The 14,817-nt window shown below is 47.1% G+C and overlaps 1 protein-coding gene across 2 annotated transcripts in view; it reads left to right on the plus strand.

Moving 5' to 3' along the window:
* The window catches only part of csmd2 (CUB and Sushi multiple domains 2), a 249,101-nt gene that overhangs the window by 197,206 nt on the left and 37,078 nt on the right, over positions 1-14,817 (plus strand). The window contains exons 44-50 of one of the 2 annotated variants that reach the window (XM_048993996.1): positions 1,947-2,124; positions 3,414-3,559; positions 4,173-4,253; positions 6,356-6,469; positions 12,315-12,449; positions 12,842-12,991; positions 13,280-13,468. In XM_048993996.1, coding sequence (XP_048849953.1) covers positions 1,947-2,124; positions 3,414-3,559; positions 4,173-4,253; positions 6,356-6,469; positions 12,315-12,449; positions 12,842-12,991; positions 13,280-13,468 — 993 coding nt within the window. The remainder of the gene's footprint in view (positions 1-1,946; positions 2,125-3,413; positions 3,560-4,172; positions 4,254-6,355; positions 6,470-12,314; positions 12,450-12,841; positions 12,992-13,279; positions 13,469-14,817) is intronic. The other variant, XM_048993997.1, reaches the window with a different exon arrangement.

The following is a 14,817-nucleotide window of genomic DNA, read 5'->3' on the forward strand; positions in this document are numbered from 1 at the left end:
TGATAGTTTTGTTTATATAATTTTGCCCAGAAAGCATAATGGTTATTATGAAAACATGTTTCGAGATTAAAATAGTAATAAATTCACATGACTGTAGTGATCCAAATGACTGGGAATCCGTTCATTGAAATATTTTACTGCCCAGGATTATAGTGTGTGGAATGACTCTTAGAATTGTGGGGTCTTGGGCACATTAGTCTCCAATCTTATATAGCCAACAACATCTCACATGTGAAGGAAATGGTTCAGAGAAAGTCATCAAAGCAAAATTGTTAGCAGGTAATTGTAGGGGCTCTTTTTATAGCCTAACACTCCACAATTTATCCACCTGCCTCAGAAAAATCCACAGTTTATAGTTCTGGAACTTAGTTGTCTACGCCAAACTTGCCAAATACTTAATCTTGCCATTTTGAAAATATTAATACTTGGCAACACTATACTACAGATGCCAGTTGTTTTTTTTTTTTTTTTTTTTTTTTTCTTTTCCTAAACCCTCCTCCCCTTCACTGTTTATTCTCAGGTGCTGTTTGTTTGTTTTCTATAAGACGGTTTTGATATTAGAAACCTTAATTGTAATTATTGTCAACTGTTTACAACACCACCCACTTTGTCTTGCGTTGTTTTCCACATGCACCTGCATGTAAAACGCAGATTCTTCTGCTGATGCGAGTGCTGTATGTACGGCAGTCTGAAAAACAAAAGCCGCTGTGATAATGTTCGTGGCGCTCGTTCAGCCAAGGTCAGGAGACGGCTTTAAGGGGCAGACACCGAAACCATGACATCAAATGATGGCAGTATATAGAAACAACCTGATTAAATGCAAATTGATTAAGAAAAAGAGAGCAGACTGGAGAGGGGGGAAAATGTGTTTGGTTATCAGCTGATAGCGTTGACATGAAAGGGCAGAGTCAAGCCCAACATCTCGACATTCTCATCTTCTTTGTCCTGAGAAAGGGTTTTACTGGGCGATGGAGTCCACTGGTTCCTCCCCACCCACCCATCTGGAGAATAAGGCTGCCTTGCCCTCTATGCACCTTTCTCCTCAGAGCTATTTAAGTTCCTGTGGGCAGCCACCTTAGAGCCAGCCATCGGCCAATCGATAACATTCAGCTTGGTGGCGTCCAATAGCAGGACACCTTTTTGATCGATGCCCCAAGTCGATATTTCATTTGACAGATGAGGTAACTGGGGCACCCTGCTAAAGATTCAGGCAGATAAGGGGTCGTCCGAGGCTTCAGGGTGGCCTGCAGTCATTGGAAAGAGAGCCGACTGCAGCGAGAATGAGGGACTGAGGTTGGCCCTTGTGTCGGCGCTGACGAGGGTTTTGCACTGAACATTGGCCCACAGTTTAGTAAGCGGCAGCTGAGTCTGTCACTATCGAGGATCCCACATTGTCAGTTTTAAGCTGGTTTGTTGCACTTCTACGGGGGGATCAGTAAATGGGGCTTTTCTTTAAATTTTATTTTATTATTTTATTCACTTCACTTAGAATCTTGGAATATTCTTTAGTACAAGCAAACAGACCCCAAAATTTCCATGTGGTTATCTGGGAAGGGGGCTAGGGAGACGAATCAGAGTCAGGGACCTCGGGGAAATATTTTCGGTTCTGTCTCGTTGTCCGGCGAGTTCGGATTTAAAGCCAGCGGCTCCCCACGATGGCACTCATCTCCTCTAAAGTGCGGTGGCGTGCGCAGCACCCGCTCCCGCTTAGAGTGACTCCTCACGGGAGAAGGTTGTGCCCTTATCTTCCCGGAACATTCCGAGCAACTCCTCGCTCGCTAAAAGGCTTTTTCGGTTAATCTTTGGTCCTAGCGAGCGAGTGGACGAGAGAGGGTGAGCGAGAGAGAGAAAGGCAGCGACCCCCGTTCCCCAATTCCTCACGAATCCGGCTTTGTGTGCCGTGTGTCTAAACACCCCATCCCTTATGTGTATCCCTTTCTTCACAGCACCCTGTGGGGGCAACATAACATCAGACAATGGCACCATTTTCTCCCCCGGCTACCCGGAGGAGTACCCCACCTCGTCTGACTGCACCTGGCTAATCACCATCGCCCCCGGCATGGGTATCAGACTTAACTTCACCCTGCTCCAGGTCCACGGCCCCCATGACTTCATCACCGTCTGGTAAGGATCCCTCCCGCCACCCACGCGTTGGATAATCTTCCGTCCCTTGAGGCCAAGGATCGCCCCCCTCCCTTGTCCTCCTCTTCGATTTATTTTTTTTTATTCCTTTTTATTTCTGTTCTCACAGAGGCAGAACAAACAGGAAAGTCAGGGTCCAGCACTCTGGATAATCCCCTCTACCGTTCTGTGTCTCAGCGCTGACGTCACTTTGCGGCCCGTTACGGTTTTGATGTAGGGAGCGCTCCTCACCTCGGGACACCCACGGGCTGGCGCTCCCTCCCCTTCTTATCCCCATAATGCTTTGGGTTCCGCAAGGTTGCCATTGGTGCTGCCAGAGCCTGTCGTTTGTTTAATTAATGAGATGCGGCCTTCGGGCCAATGGGGCGTGCCCACCCCGCTCCTCGCTGATATGCATGGGCAGGACCATATGCATATTCACGACGGGGCTTTGACACGCCCGACTGGCTCCGCCTCAGCGTGAAGGTTCAGGACTCCGCCCTGACTTGGTGCCAAGGCTGACGACCTGGAAAATAGCCGGTTCTGCCCCTTGGTGCCAGCCATAGATGACAGTGTTACTTTTTAATTTGCAAATGATAGCTCATTGCTTTGGAGCTCAGGTTTGTGTTTGAGGCCTCATGGGGACACCTGGGTAGTTCTAGAACAAAGGCAGAGTGGGACCGGGGCTTCGCTAATGCACACTGATTGCTAGAAGTTGCTGTCTAAGTCCATGGCTCCTCCAAGAGCAGCTTTGTGAAGATGCAGGTGTTTCTTTGTTGTTTTCCTGCTACACACTGTGATGATTTGAGGCAGCTAGCTGTCCCTGGAGGCTTTTTAGAATTCACAGCCATCACAGGGAGTGGCAGCGAAGTATCAACAGGCTGCTGTAGATGCACACGGTTTTTCTTGTCTTCGGAGAGGGTGGGGTTACGTCCACCCAGCCCAGAATTCCAGCCCAAACCTGAACAGACCACATGGGAGAGGTGAAACATGTCTGCGAGGGGGTAGTTGTCTGTCCCATTTACTCCTGTGTTTTCAAGCTAATGTAGATCCAGGCACACACCCCCCCCCCCCCCCCCCCCCCAAACCCCCATTCTGAGACTGTATGTTTACTTCCTTTGTGTGGTGCTGTTTGTGTATATTTGGTGGTTTGGAGGCAGACATGAAGAGAGTGATACGAATAGGGATGATTGACCTGGTTATGGCTACAGTTCGGCGAAAATGAGAGCGGCTACCGCAAAGGATTGTGGGTAGTCTGTGTGTTCAAGTGCCACCAACGTTTCACTCCTCAGGGACGGGCCACAGGAGACGGCACGGAAATTGGGCGTGTTCACCGACACCGAGCCAATCAACCCTCCCAGCAGCACGTCCAATCAGGTCCTTGTTCGTTTCCGTAGCAACTCTGAAAAAGGTGGTCTTTTCAGAATCACTTACCAAGGTAGGCTACAGACATATTGTAGAATACCTCGCTCTTTTAATTCAGTCACAGTTTGTTACAACTGATCTGTGATTTTCTGTACACATCAGTGCTATTTTAAAATTTTGCAATACAATTTCATGCTTTGTTATTACAGTATGTTCTTGTTCGCTCAAATATTGCATGGTATTATGTAGTTTTGTCTTGCATTCCTGCTTTAAAGGATTATCCGCCTTTTTGGTTACGTCTCAGATAGCTCGTTCTTTCATAAGTACTTCTTTTTCAGTGCAAATGGGTGAATACAATTCCCGGCATGACCACTGCTGTATATTAAGGTGTAATTTTATGAATAGCCTTCCCCCACCTCCCACTAACATGGCCGCGGTGGTAAAGACGTTAGCTGGCGGCAGCATCAGTCAGCTGTCTTTTACCCCACTGTCTGCCGCCCTCGTTGCCTTTGCAGGCTCACACCTACATAAACACTCTCTCTTTTAGACACACTTAAACACCCTCGCACCGTGTCTCCCTCCCACTCTCTGCCTCCCTCCATGAATACCTTACACACACACACACACACACACACCCAGAGAAAGTGTGTGGTTTCACCCCCTTCGTCTGTCTCATGTCGTTCCAGCCTACCGCCTCCAGTTCTGCCTCCCTCCTCCTGTCATCCCCAATGCTGAGATCCTGACAGCCAGCAAAGAGTTTAAAATCGGTGAGCCTCGGCACAGAGCCTCAAGACCGGCCGAAAGCAGCCTCACTCAAGCTGGTGGCAGTAAAGGCCATTTTCCATCGACAGGACAGTTCCGCTTCTAAGGATAGATCTTCCCGGGATGCCTAGTGGTCCGTTATGACGCTTATGGATCACAGTTAGAATCATCGTCATTCGCTAAGTGCAACTGGAACACAAGGAATTTGTTTTTGGTGTAACTGGTCACATTAAAGTAAAATAAAGTAAAATAAAAGAGAGCATAGAGTATTAGCATAGAGCAATAATTAGCCAGTAACAGAAAGTCTATACAAGTAAGCAAATAAAATTGGACGTTTGATGACTCCTACACACAGATGCATGTTTTTACAATTTCTCTTTGAGTTCATGTAGCCAGCTGTCACACTACACCTACATGACACAGGATTCATTTTTTAACCTCTGTATTTTAAATTCTAAAATAGGGTAGGACCCCCACCTCCCCAGCCAATACAAAAGCTTGTTTCGATTAAAAACGGATTCACTGAGGAACAGATAATCCATTTTAAGGCCGTCCGTAGAACTGAAACAATCAGCGATGATTTCATGCCCTTGTACTTTTCCATTTCCTGCCGAATGGTCCTGTTTCCAGGCATCCATTCCATCGGTGATAGATTAGGACAGCCTCCAGGACCTTCTCGAGTGACAACGGCTAAACATTCCAAGAATTGTTCAAACACGGCCAACTGCGGCGCAGTATGGCTGAGCTTCGTCTCTCAGCCAGAGAGCCCACGGACCGAGGCTGAGGGTCCGCGAGAGGCACGGAGGATGGCGGGGCCTGCTGGCAGCCGCCTTCTCCGCTCGCTTTGCCATCATTAATTATGCGTCACATTAAGTTCATTTGCTGATTCAGTGAAGGTGCTGATGGAAGGGCACAGGAAGGGGACACATACCCACACAACAGTTAACAAATTAAATCTATAGTGCGGCATCTACTGCCACGGGCAGTCGCCTGGATAGACCGTATCGCATACACCAGGTGTCGCCTGGATAGACCGTATGGCATACACCAGGTGTCGCCTGGATAGACCGTATCGCATACACCAGGTGTCGCCTGGATAGACCGTATCGCATACACCAGGTGTCGCCTGGATAGACCGTATCGCATACACCAGGTGTCGTCTGGATAGACCGTATCGCATACACCAGGTGTCGCCTGAATAGACCGTATCGCATACACCAGGTGTCGCCTGGATAGACCGTATCGCATACACCAGGTGACGCCTGGATAGACCGTATCGCATACACCAGGTGTCGCCTGGATAGACCGTATCGCATACACCAGGTGTCGCCTGGATAGACCGTATCGCATACACCAGGTTTCGCCTGGATAGATCGTATCGCATACACCAGGTGTCGCCTGGATAGACCGTATTGCATACACCAGGTGTCGCCTGGATAGACCGTATCGCATACACCAGGTTTCGCCTGGATAGACCGTATCGCATACACCAGGTGTCGTCTGGATAGACCGTATCGCATACACCAGGTGTCGTCTGGATAGACCGTATCGCATACACCAGGTGTCGCCTGAATAGACCGTATCGCATACACCAGGTGTCGTCTGGATAGACCGTATCGCATACACTAGGTGTCGCCTGGATAGACCGTATCGCATACACCGGGTGTCGCCTGGATAGACCGTATCGCATACACCGGGTGTCGCCTGGATAGACCGTATCGCATACACCGGGTGTCGCCTGGATAGACCGTATCGCATACACCGGGTGTCGCCTGGATAGACCGTATCGCATACACCAGGTATCGCCTGTAATCTTTCCAGGATTTTGCCAAGAGAACTTTCTACACTGTGAAAAGTTTAGTAGTGTGACTTAATGCTTCATGTGACATCACGTGCATATAAAGCTTCTTACATGCAATACATGGCAACATAACCCAAAGTATAAGGTTCCTAAAATTTCCCTACGGGTACAAATAATGTAGCCTGAACCTGAAGCTAAAGCTCCCTGCTCTATCCGTTCCTGTTCCACTCTTTGCCTATGACTCGGCTTGGGAATGTGCAGTAAATCTCGGCCCAGCGAATGCTCACCCCGCCCGGTTCCGTTCAGGGGACATCGTCCGCTACCGGTGCCTCCCGGGATACCAGCTGAGCGGGAACAGCATCCTGACCTGCCGGCTCAGCACACATCTGGAGTTTGAGGGCCCCCCGCCGTCCTGTGAGGGTGAGCTGCCCCCCCGTTACTACCCACATCTCAATCATTCTTCTCTCTTCCCATTGATCCTTTCCCCTTTAGCATTTTTACTAATAACACATAACTAACAGATATTTAATTGTCGGGGTTGGGCCTTGTTCCAGTGTAACCAGTGGGCATTCAAAACCTAGCAGTCTTCTGCATCGCTTTATACAAGAGGTTATGCTATATTTGCTGTTGGCACATGTACATCGCAATGCTTCTTTTCACATATCCCATTGTGCTCTCCTTTGAGACACACATTTACATATTTACAGTTGAAAGTGCAGCTTGTTGTCCACACTCAGGGAGTGGCCGGTTATGTGGTGTCTCTGGAACATGCAAGGGGGTTAAGATCCTCTCTCAAAGGCCCCCGGAAATGTGACTGTTCTGCCGAGCACAAGATTCAAAGCAGTCTAAAGCACCAAGCCACATACCGCCCCCTGATGGCACATGTGAGCCCCGTGTCTGCGTCCTTCTGCCATGATGTCTCCAAACTGCTTGTGGATAGAAATGAGGGCCGTTTTGAGTGAGCTGAGGTCCCCCCCAGGTCACATCAGCATGTCCATGCCACAAGGGGGAGGTTCCCAATGTCCATTGTCAAGGATACGCCAAGCTGCGGACGCAGCGTGAATAATAACCCGGTCATTACACACGGTGACGTGACCATTCAGCCCGGGCTTGCGGACATGCCGCACGAGCAGGACCCCGTCCCCTCCTTCACGCCGCAGCGCCCAAGTGAGGCCACCGTAATTGGTCTTGCCATTAATTACGTGCTCCTCGTTAATCTGCTTCTTCATGAAGGAGACCTCTATGTGGCGGGCCAGCTCACACAGCTGGGCATTCACTCACCGCAAACATTGATGGCAGAAGCGAGAGAGAGAAGAGGAAGGGTGAGCTGAGGAGGGGTGCGGGTTTCACGCATGTGTCTCCCTTTATCTCCGTATTCATTTGCTTTTTTAAATTTTAAATTGGCTGAAGTATTGGAGGTCTTTGAGGGTGCAGGGATCCCTGGGTGAGGTATCAGAGCAGAGAGATGGTGCAGGGATCTCTGGGTGAGGTATCAGAGGAGACAGAGAGTGCAGTGATTCCTGGGTGAGGTATCAGAGCAGAGAGGGGGTGCAGGGATCTCTGGGTGAGGTATCAGAGGAGACAGAGAGTGCAGGGATCCCTGGGTGAGGTATCAGAGGAGAGAGGGGGTGCAGGGATCTCTGGGTGAGGTATCAGAGGAGAGAGGGGGTGCAGGGATCTCTGGGTGAGGTATCAGAGGAGACAGAGAGTGCAGTGATTCCTGGGTGAGGTATCAGAGGAGAGAGAGGGTGCAGGGATCCCTTTGTGAGGTATCAGAGGAGACAGAGAGTGCAGTGATTCCTGGGTGAGGTATCAGAGGAGACAGAGAGTGCAAGGATCCCTGTGTGAGGTATCAGAGGAATGTGAAGGTGAGAATGTGAGCAGAAGGGGGAAAGAGTGAGGGAGGATGAGAGGATGAGCGAGCGAGAACGACAGAGGGCAAGGGAAGCAGCGGAACACCGCCACAGCTCATTGGGATGCAGGTGATATCCATGCTGCAGCTGCACCTATCGAATCACGGGCTTTCACTGCCTCCTAGCCCTTCCTCTGCTCCCACATGCGCATACACACACACACACGCAGCCCTTGATCAGCACAGACCACTGTGCAGCAGCACACTGACTCACACACGCACATCACGCCCGCTCCTCCCGTTCACACACACTCCGCCATGCGTGGTTGCACGTCAGCACCTTATGGAGCTGCAGGTGGTCTCCTCTTGCCATTAATGGCGATCCAAGGCCTGCCCCACCCCGCCCACTTGAAAAGCGCACACGGTGTATCGCAAGGAAGGTGGTATCGTTACGGCATGACAGGAAACCGGTCCATGAATGAATCGCAAATGTGTACATTTCCAGTGATTGCTGGACATTGTAGTGAGTCCTACCTAAATCGCACTGCCTTCTGTAGGTAATCTGCATCTAGAAAGTTATGAGTAATCCTACTGCAGATGCCCTCAGCCTGTTCTCTGCCTTGCTGCATGTACACACTCCTAAGCACACTCTAATCAGCACCGCCATACATACTTCCTCTTTATGATGCACACACACTTCCCTGCGCTCTGATTTTATAATGCAAGCCCCTTTCCTTCTGTCTCCATGGCAATGGGAGTAACCCAAGACCCCCCTGTCTTCTAAAAGGTTATTTTTCCTGCTCTGCTTAGCTGTTTTCTTTTATTAGGATTTATTTATTCACACATGATTTTTCTGTTGCCGACCCTGGCTAAGGTGAGCAATTTGATGATGGATGGATGGATGGATGGATACACATTTTTGATTTTTTTTTTCATGGTGACTTGTTGCATTGAGGGAAGAGAGTATTTTTTTCCCTGTTTTTCTTTATTCTTGAGACTGACATTCCGGGAAAACAAGGGAAATGTTTTTTAACGGCTTAAGCTGAAATTGCGTATATTGTCCTTATGATGCAATGAAGCAAATGTAGCAAAATCAGGACCTGGTATCTCCTGTGACCTCCGGCCCTTGGTGTGTTTTGGGGTTGCGGACTTCTGCCAGATTTGTTGTCTGCTCAGATGTGAGGTATGTCCTCACTTCCCATTTATATTTACCGCATGTGATGACAGACAGGCGGGGGCCATTAAAGCACTTGTCTACGCACCCACACAATGCCTAATTTGTTTTTAAATCAGCAGCTGCTCACACTGTCTAACGTTAATGTCACTCGGAGGCCTCGCAGATCTGGCCCTTATCATCGGTAAGCTTATGTTAATTAAATGCTAACACGGGAGAGAGATGTGCTGTTTTCCGTCTCTCCCCAACGTAATGCACTTTCATGCATTTCATGCGCCTGCATGTGTGCGTGTGTCCATGCTTGGACCCACTGCACCTCGCTCTCCAGTCTGCATGGGTCTTCCGAATCTGGTTGAATAATGAGCGTGCCCTGCGCTGCTCTCCGCCGACGGGAAGCCCAGCCCTGTCTCCCACTTCCCAGACAGAAGGCTGCATTCCCGTATCGTGAGAGCAGTCGATTTCTGCTGGTGGAAATTAGAGGAGACGCGATATCCGATGCCTATCTGTTGAGGACTGTCAAGGAGAAGCAGGAGCGCTGTCCTAGGTTATCATGACAGGATAGCCTCCTTCCTGTGACGCAAGTAGGCCACCTACTTCAAGGGAAATGACAAATCTATTTTTATTTATCTCTAAATCATTATATCTGCTCCTCATTCCAATCCCCGTCTTTTTCTTATTATTATTAATAATGATCTTTTGTAGCACTGTTACTGTTATCTTCTAGAACATTCTCCTGGTCAGGTCTGGTGGCATGCTGACCGTTCTGGGCCTGCCCGTGCATTTGGTGCCCGTGCTCAGTACTCGTCCAGCACGCACACCGGGCCACGGTGAGGCAGTCATTCATGGGACTTCATAAACGGCATTTCATTGCTAATTAGCTCACCGCGATCGTTCACCAGACCCAGCAGTTCTGTAAATACCCTGTGTCGGCCTGTTAAAAGACCACGTTAGCAGCTTGTTTGCCAGCAGTAATTGAGCCCCGAAGCAGTGTTTTATAATTCCCATTTCATATTCTGATTATCCAGAGTGATTCCGGGATTGCGGTCTTTGACATGTGGCACTTTAGCATATAAAGTGGGCACGGTCTCTGTAATAGTTACCTAGGTACCAGTATTAAATATAATGTCACCAAGGCACCAATCCTATGGTTAATGCCTCTAAAATATGATTTTTAGAGGTTCAAGTAACTAAGTAAGTGTGTCTGTTGGGTCCTTATTCAAGGAAGGAAGCAACCAAATAAAATGATCATATTTTAACGTGGTAAAAATTGGTTCGGTTAATTGTGTCGTTAATGAGAATAAGTGACGGTACTTTCTTAGCAAACATTCATGGATAACTCAGCTACACATTGATTCTTTTTTTTCTTTTTGCTTATATCATTTGCGGTTGCCCTATTATCAGCTTAAATTCACTTAGGAGCCAAACTAGTGTGGTGATTAACGGTTATTGCTGTGCTTAGCATTAGCATTTTATCGCAGCGATCATATTCGGCCAAAGGCCCGAAGACCACAACTGCTTCTTAATCATTGCCAGGAGTTCAGCTAAAGCTACCTATCTCAGCTGATTTGTTACCTGTTTTATTATGTCTATGAATTGTAAAGTAGGCCTCAGGCTTTTCGCTGAATTATTAAATAGCTGGTTGGATGCTGATACCCTCTGATAAAAAAGGTGATTATATTGATAAAACAGCACAGCACATCTCCCGTTATTCACAGTGTGGTTAAAGAATCCAAAGAACAAACGGGCTGTTTAAAGCCAAGGTTTAAAGAAGCCAGGAAACAGCAGAGGGTCAGTGAATTCATAATGATAGTCAGCGGGTGGGCGGTGTAGTGGTGCAGTGCTCAGTGTGTTCTGCCCCCGCTCTGAGAACGTGGAGTTTGCATTTGTGTAGTTTGCATGTGTTGTGTTTGTGTGTGTGTGTAGAGTTTACAAGTGTGTGGAGTTTGAATGTTCTCCCACTGTTGCTGTGGGGCTGTCCCCCATAGATTAATACCATGCTATGGTGCATTGGAGTTACTGATTTTTCCGTGTGTATGTCATGCGATGGCTTGGTGCCCCATCCTGAGTTATTTGCTGCCATGCCTTCATTGTTCTTGGGATAGGCTCTGTTCCCCCTGTGACCCTGCATAGGACAGGTGCTGTGGAAGATGGATGAATAATCAGCTTGGATCATGTAAGGCATTCAGTCCAGGAACTCATTTCCTGAAATCTAAAAGAGGTCAGTAGTGTAGGGTCTTGTTTATGATGGATGGACACCACTTCGTATCAAGAGGAGGAAGAGCTTGAGGAGAAGGTGCTGAGGTCAAAGAGTCGCAGCCGCTGTACTAGCAGCAGCGTCCTTGGCTGCCATATTTTTTTACCACCAGTAAAGCAGGCAGCTGATATCTAGGACAAGCCTCAGTCTAGGACAAGCCTCAGTCCAGGACAAGCCTCAGTCTAGGACAAGCCTCAGTCCAGGACAAGCCTCAGTCTAGGACAAGCCTCAGTCTAGGACAAGCCTCAATCTGCAAAGATTTTTCTCACCAGACATCTGGAGGTCCAGCAAAGTGGTTCATGAGTCTAACATCAAGGGATTTGTTGTCTTTGAGTGGGATTAGAACCCACACCCCTTTGGCGGAAGTCCATTTTCCTGGCCTATCAAACTGTCACGTTATGTTAAGAGCCCCGAGCCTGTCTCCTGCTCAGAGTATCGATTACCGAAAGGCATTACGCTGATGCAACTGAGATCAAAGCAGCAGTGTAGAAACCGGATCTGAGCCTCCAAGCAAATAAGCTGGAAGAGGTTATGTGTGTGGGTGTCACTTTGACCACTTAATGACATGCTATTTATTATTTTTTGTTACGGTTTAACCCAATAGCTGAAGGTAATGGTTTGACATATCAATCAAACATAACAGTCAACATGAGAATTAAACAGTTGACTATTGATGATGATGGTGATTATTATTATAATTATTTTATTACAGTATTTAATTTAAAGGTATGGTAGAATAGAGTGTCCTTTGTTATACCAGTACCTTTCTCATAGGTACTTGTGAGACCAGCTGTCCTGCGTTTTCAATTTGTGATAAATGGTTGCCAAGTTTCTTCAAACATTGCAGCATGGTTTCCAATTAAGGCCCTTCATCCAACATTTCCATTAATCTGGATTCAGTGAGAAGTGCTTAGTGTATCTTCTAGTTTAGAAGGTTGCTGATGTAGAGTGCAGTTGCTAAAGGCCTAATGTTTTGGGATGTTAGATGAACAGCTGTTAGGTCACCCAGTACCCAGAGTGCTAGAAGGAGGAGTGGCCAATGACTACATGTCCAGAAGTATGGAGTGGGTGGGCACAGCCAGATGGCATGCAGACACTGTGCTGCTGCCTGTGCTGTATGGTGAGCATACCAGCATATACATTCCCTGAACTCTATGAATTGGGTGCATGTCAGAATTTTTAGTCATTGAAAAGTTGTTTATAGAGACATGAGTCTTCATTTCTGAATAATACAGCAAGATGGCGACAGCATCGTTTCAGAAAAAAAGCCAGCTTTTATTTTATTATTACTGTTTTATTTATTTTTTTGCCATTATACTTGGATGGGCCTTTTGAATTCAGGCAGCCCCCTCTGAAATAAGAGACAGGCTTCACAGGTTTGAACAAAATGCCTTTGACAGGAACACCGCAGAAAGCCGGATAATTCAAGTTAAATCTAGTGGGAAATGTCACCACGCACCCGGAAGGAATACAAATGACAGAAAGTGAGGATCAGAGCCCTTTTCGCTCCAGGCGCGTGGCTCGGCGGCAACATTACAGCGGCACCCAGGAAACCTAAATGTGCGGTTAGGGCAGGCTGCCGCATCACCACACTTCCTGACGGCCCGCCAGCTGCCCGTACCCATGGCAGGGAGCCTGGCATCATGGTACTCATCCTGTGGAGTAAGCAAATAAAGTTCCTCTGAATCATACAACAAATTTTACACGGGCCGCAAACCAACAACCACCTGGCTCGTATCGTAGGTCGTATGTAACACCAGGTAGCATTGCCAGGATGGGTTATTTCAGAACAGCCGCAGTGATCTTGGTTTCGATTAAGATCTTTGTCTTTAACTAATCAATATGGTTCACAGTCATAAGTTGATTAATCTCATCCTCTGTCTCTGCCCAGCAACAGTCACCTGTCCATTGATCAAATGACACTCATCTCCTGTCTCCACCCACCAACAGTCACCTGTCCAATGAATGAGATCCTGACGGACTCCACGGGCGTGATCCTGAGCCAGATGCAGGGCAGTGGCTTCCCACACTTTGAGACCTGCTCCTGGGTAGTGAAGGTGGAGCCGGGCTACAACATCTCCCTGACCATCGAGCACTTCCAGACCAGCCGACAGTTTGACGAGCTGGAGATTTTTGATGGTAAGTATCTCCACATGTGAGTCGACCTGCATCCATGAATCTTCCATGACAGGGACGAGTATAAGTGTCCTTTTTATGGTCGTAAATGCATTAGTGGATGATTTCCAACTTTTTGTGCAAGATTATTGTTAAAGATTTGCATTTAGTTGACGCTTTTATGAAAAGTGACTTATAATTTTGCGTAACCGGATATTTTACTGGAGCTATTCAGATTAAGTGTCTTGCTGAGTGGTGCTCCACTCTATGTCCTTAACTAATGCCCTTAAACTCATACGGGATGACATCAGCCTACACTCTACGTTGGCTGGTTTAATGCACTTCCTAGTAGTTACATCTGTTTTGGCCAAACCAGGAAGTGATTGATAATAGAGGATGTCCCGCTCACTATGGTTTTGGAAACTCGTACCTCCCACAACTGGCTGCTAATTATTTCATTGTAATTGATATGATTTTTTGTTTAAAATGAAACATAGTCTTTCCTCTTTTGCTTTTTATAAACAAGATTTAAAAAATTAAGTAAAGTGTAATGACAACGCATTAAAAACCTTTATGCAATCACTCCCTCATTGAGTGTATTCTGCGGTATTTTAACAATAGTCCAGTCTGAGTTCTGCAAATGCATATATTACATTCAGTTCCACCCTGGTCTGCAGCTTCCCCAGCAGTGTCTCCGTGAGCCCAATGATTTCTGATCACCCAATTGGTCTCCAAGGTGCAGACGAACAGATTTCTGCTCTTTATTTACTTCTAACACCTTGTGCATCCTGATTGGACGACCTGAGTAGCAGGCTAAAATCCAAGCGATTTAAATACATTTCCTAGTACCTTGGTGGAATTCATATCCATTCCTTCAAACAGGTGTATTCCACTCAAGGTTTGCTAATGTTTTCCCGTCAAAGCCCTGTCAAGCTCACAGTGCGTCATATAATCTGTAAATACTGTCCGATGTTTGATTTTCCCCGATCTAATGAACCAAAAATCAAAGCAAGTTTGTTTGGTTATTTAGCCATAATGTTTTATGCGATGCATAATTGATAAATATGACCTGTAATGTACAGTATAATCTACACTAAATAGTATAGTGTAGATCATTTTCACACTCAATTGCGATTCTTGGTCCGAATAGCCTCTTGGCTCATGTCTCAATTGCTTATTTAGGGACGTGCAGCAAGTTATTTTATTTTACGAAAAAGTTACGTGTTCATTGAAATGAAGATTAACTTTATTGATTCATGGGGAATTTCTGGTGCATGCAGCAGCAGGTGCGCAGTGCACAGACAAACAAACGTATAGAGCAAAGCAGACAGTGTGCAGACAAACAAACATATAGAGCAAAGCAGACAGTGCAC

Source organism: Brienomyrus brachyistius, chromosome 23 (genome assembly GCF_023856365.1).
Source record: "Brienomyrus brachyistius isolate T26 chromosome 23, BBRACH_0.4, whole genome shotgun sequence".
NCBI classification, from domain to species: Eukaryota; Metazoa; Chordata; class Actinopteri; order Osteoglossiformes; family Mormyridae; genus Brienomyrus; species Brienomyrus brachyistius.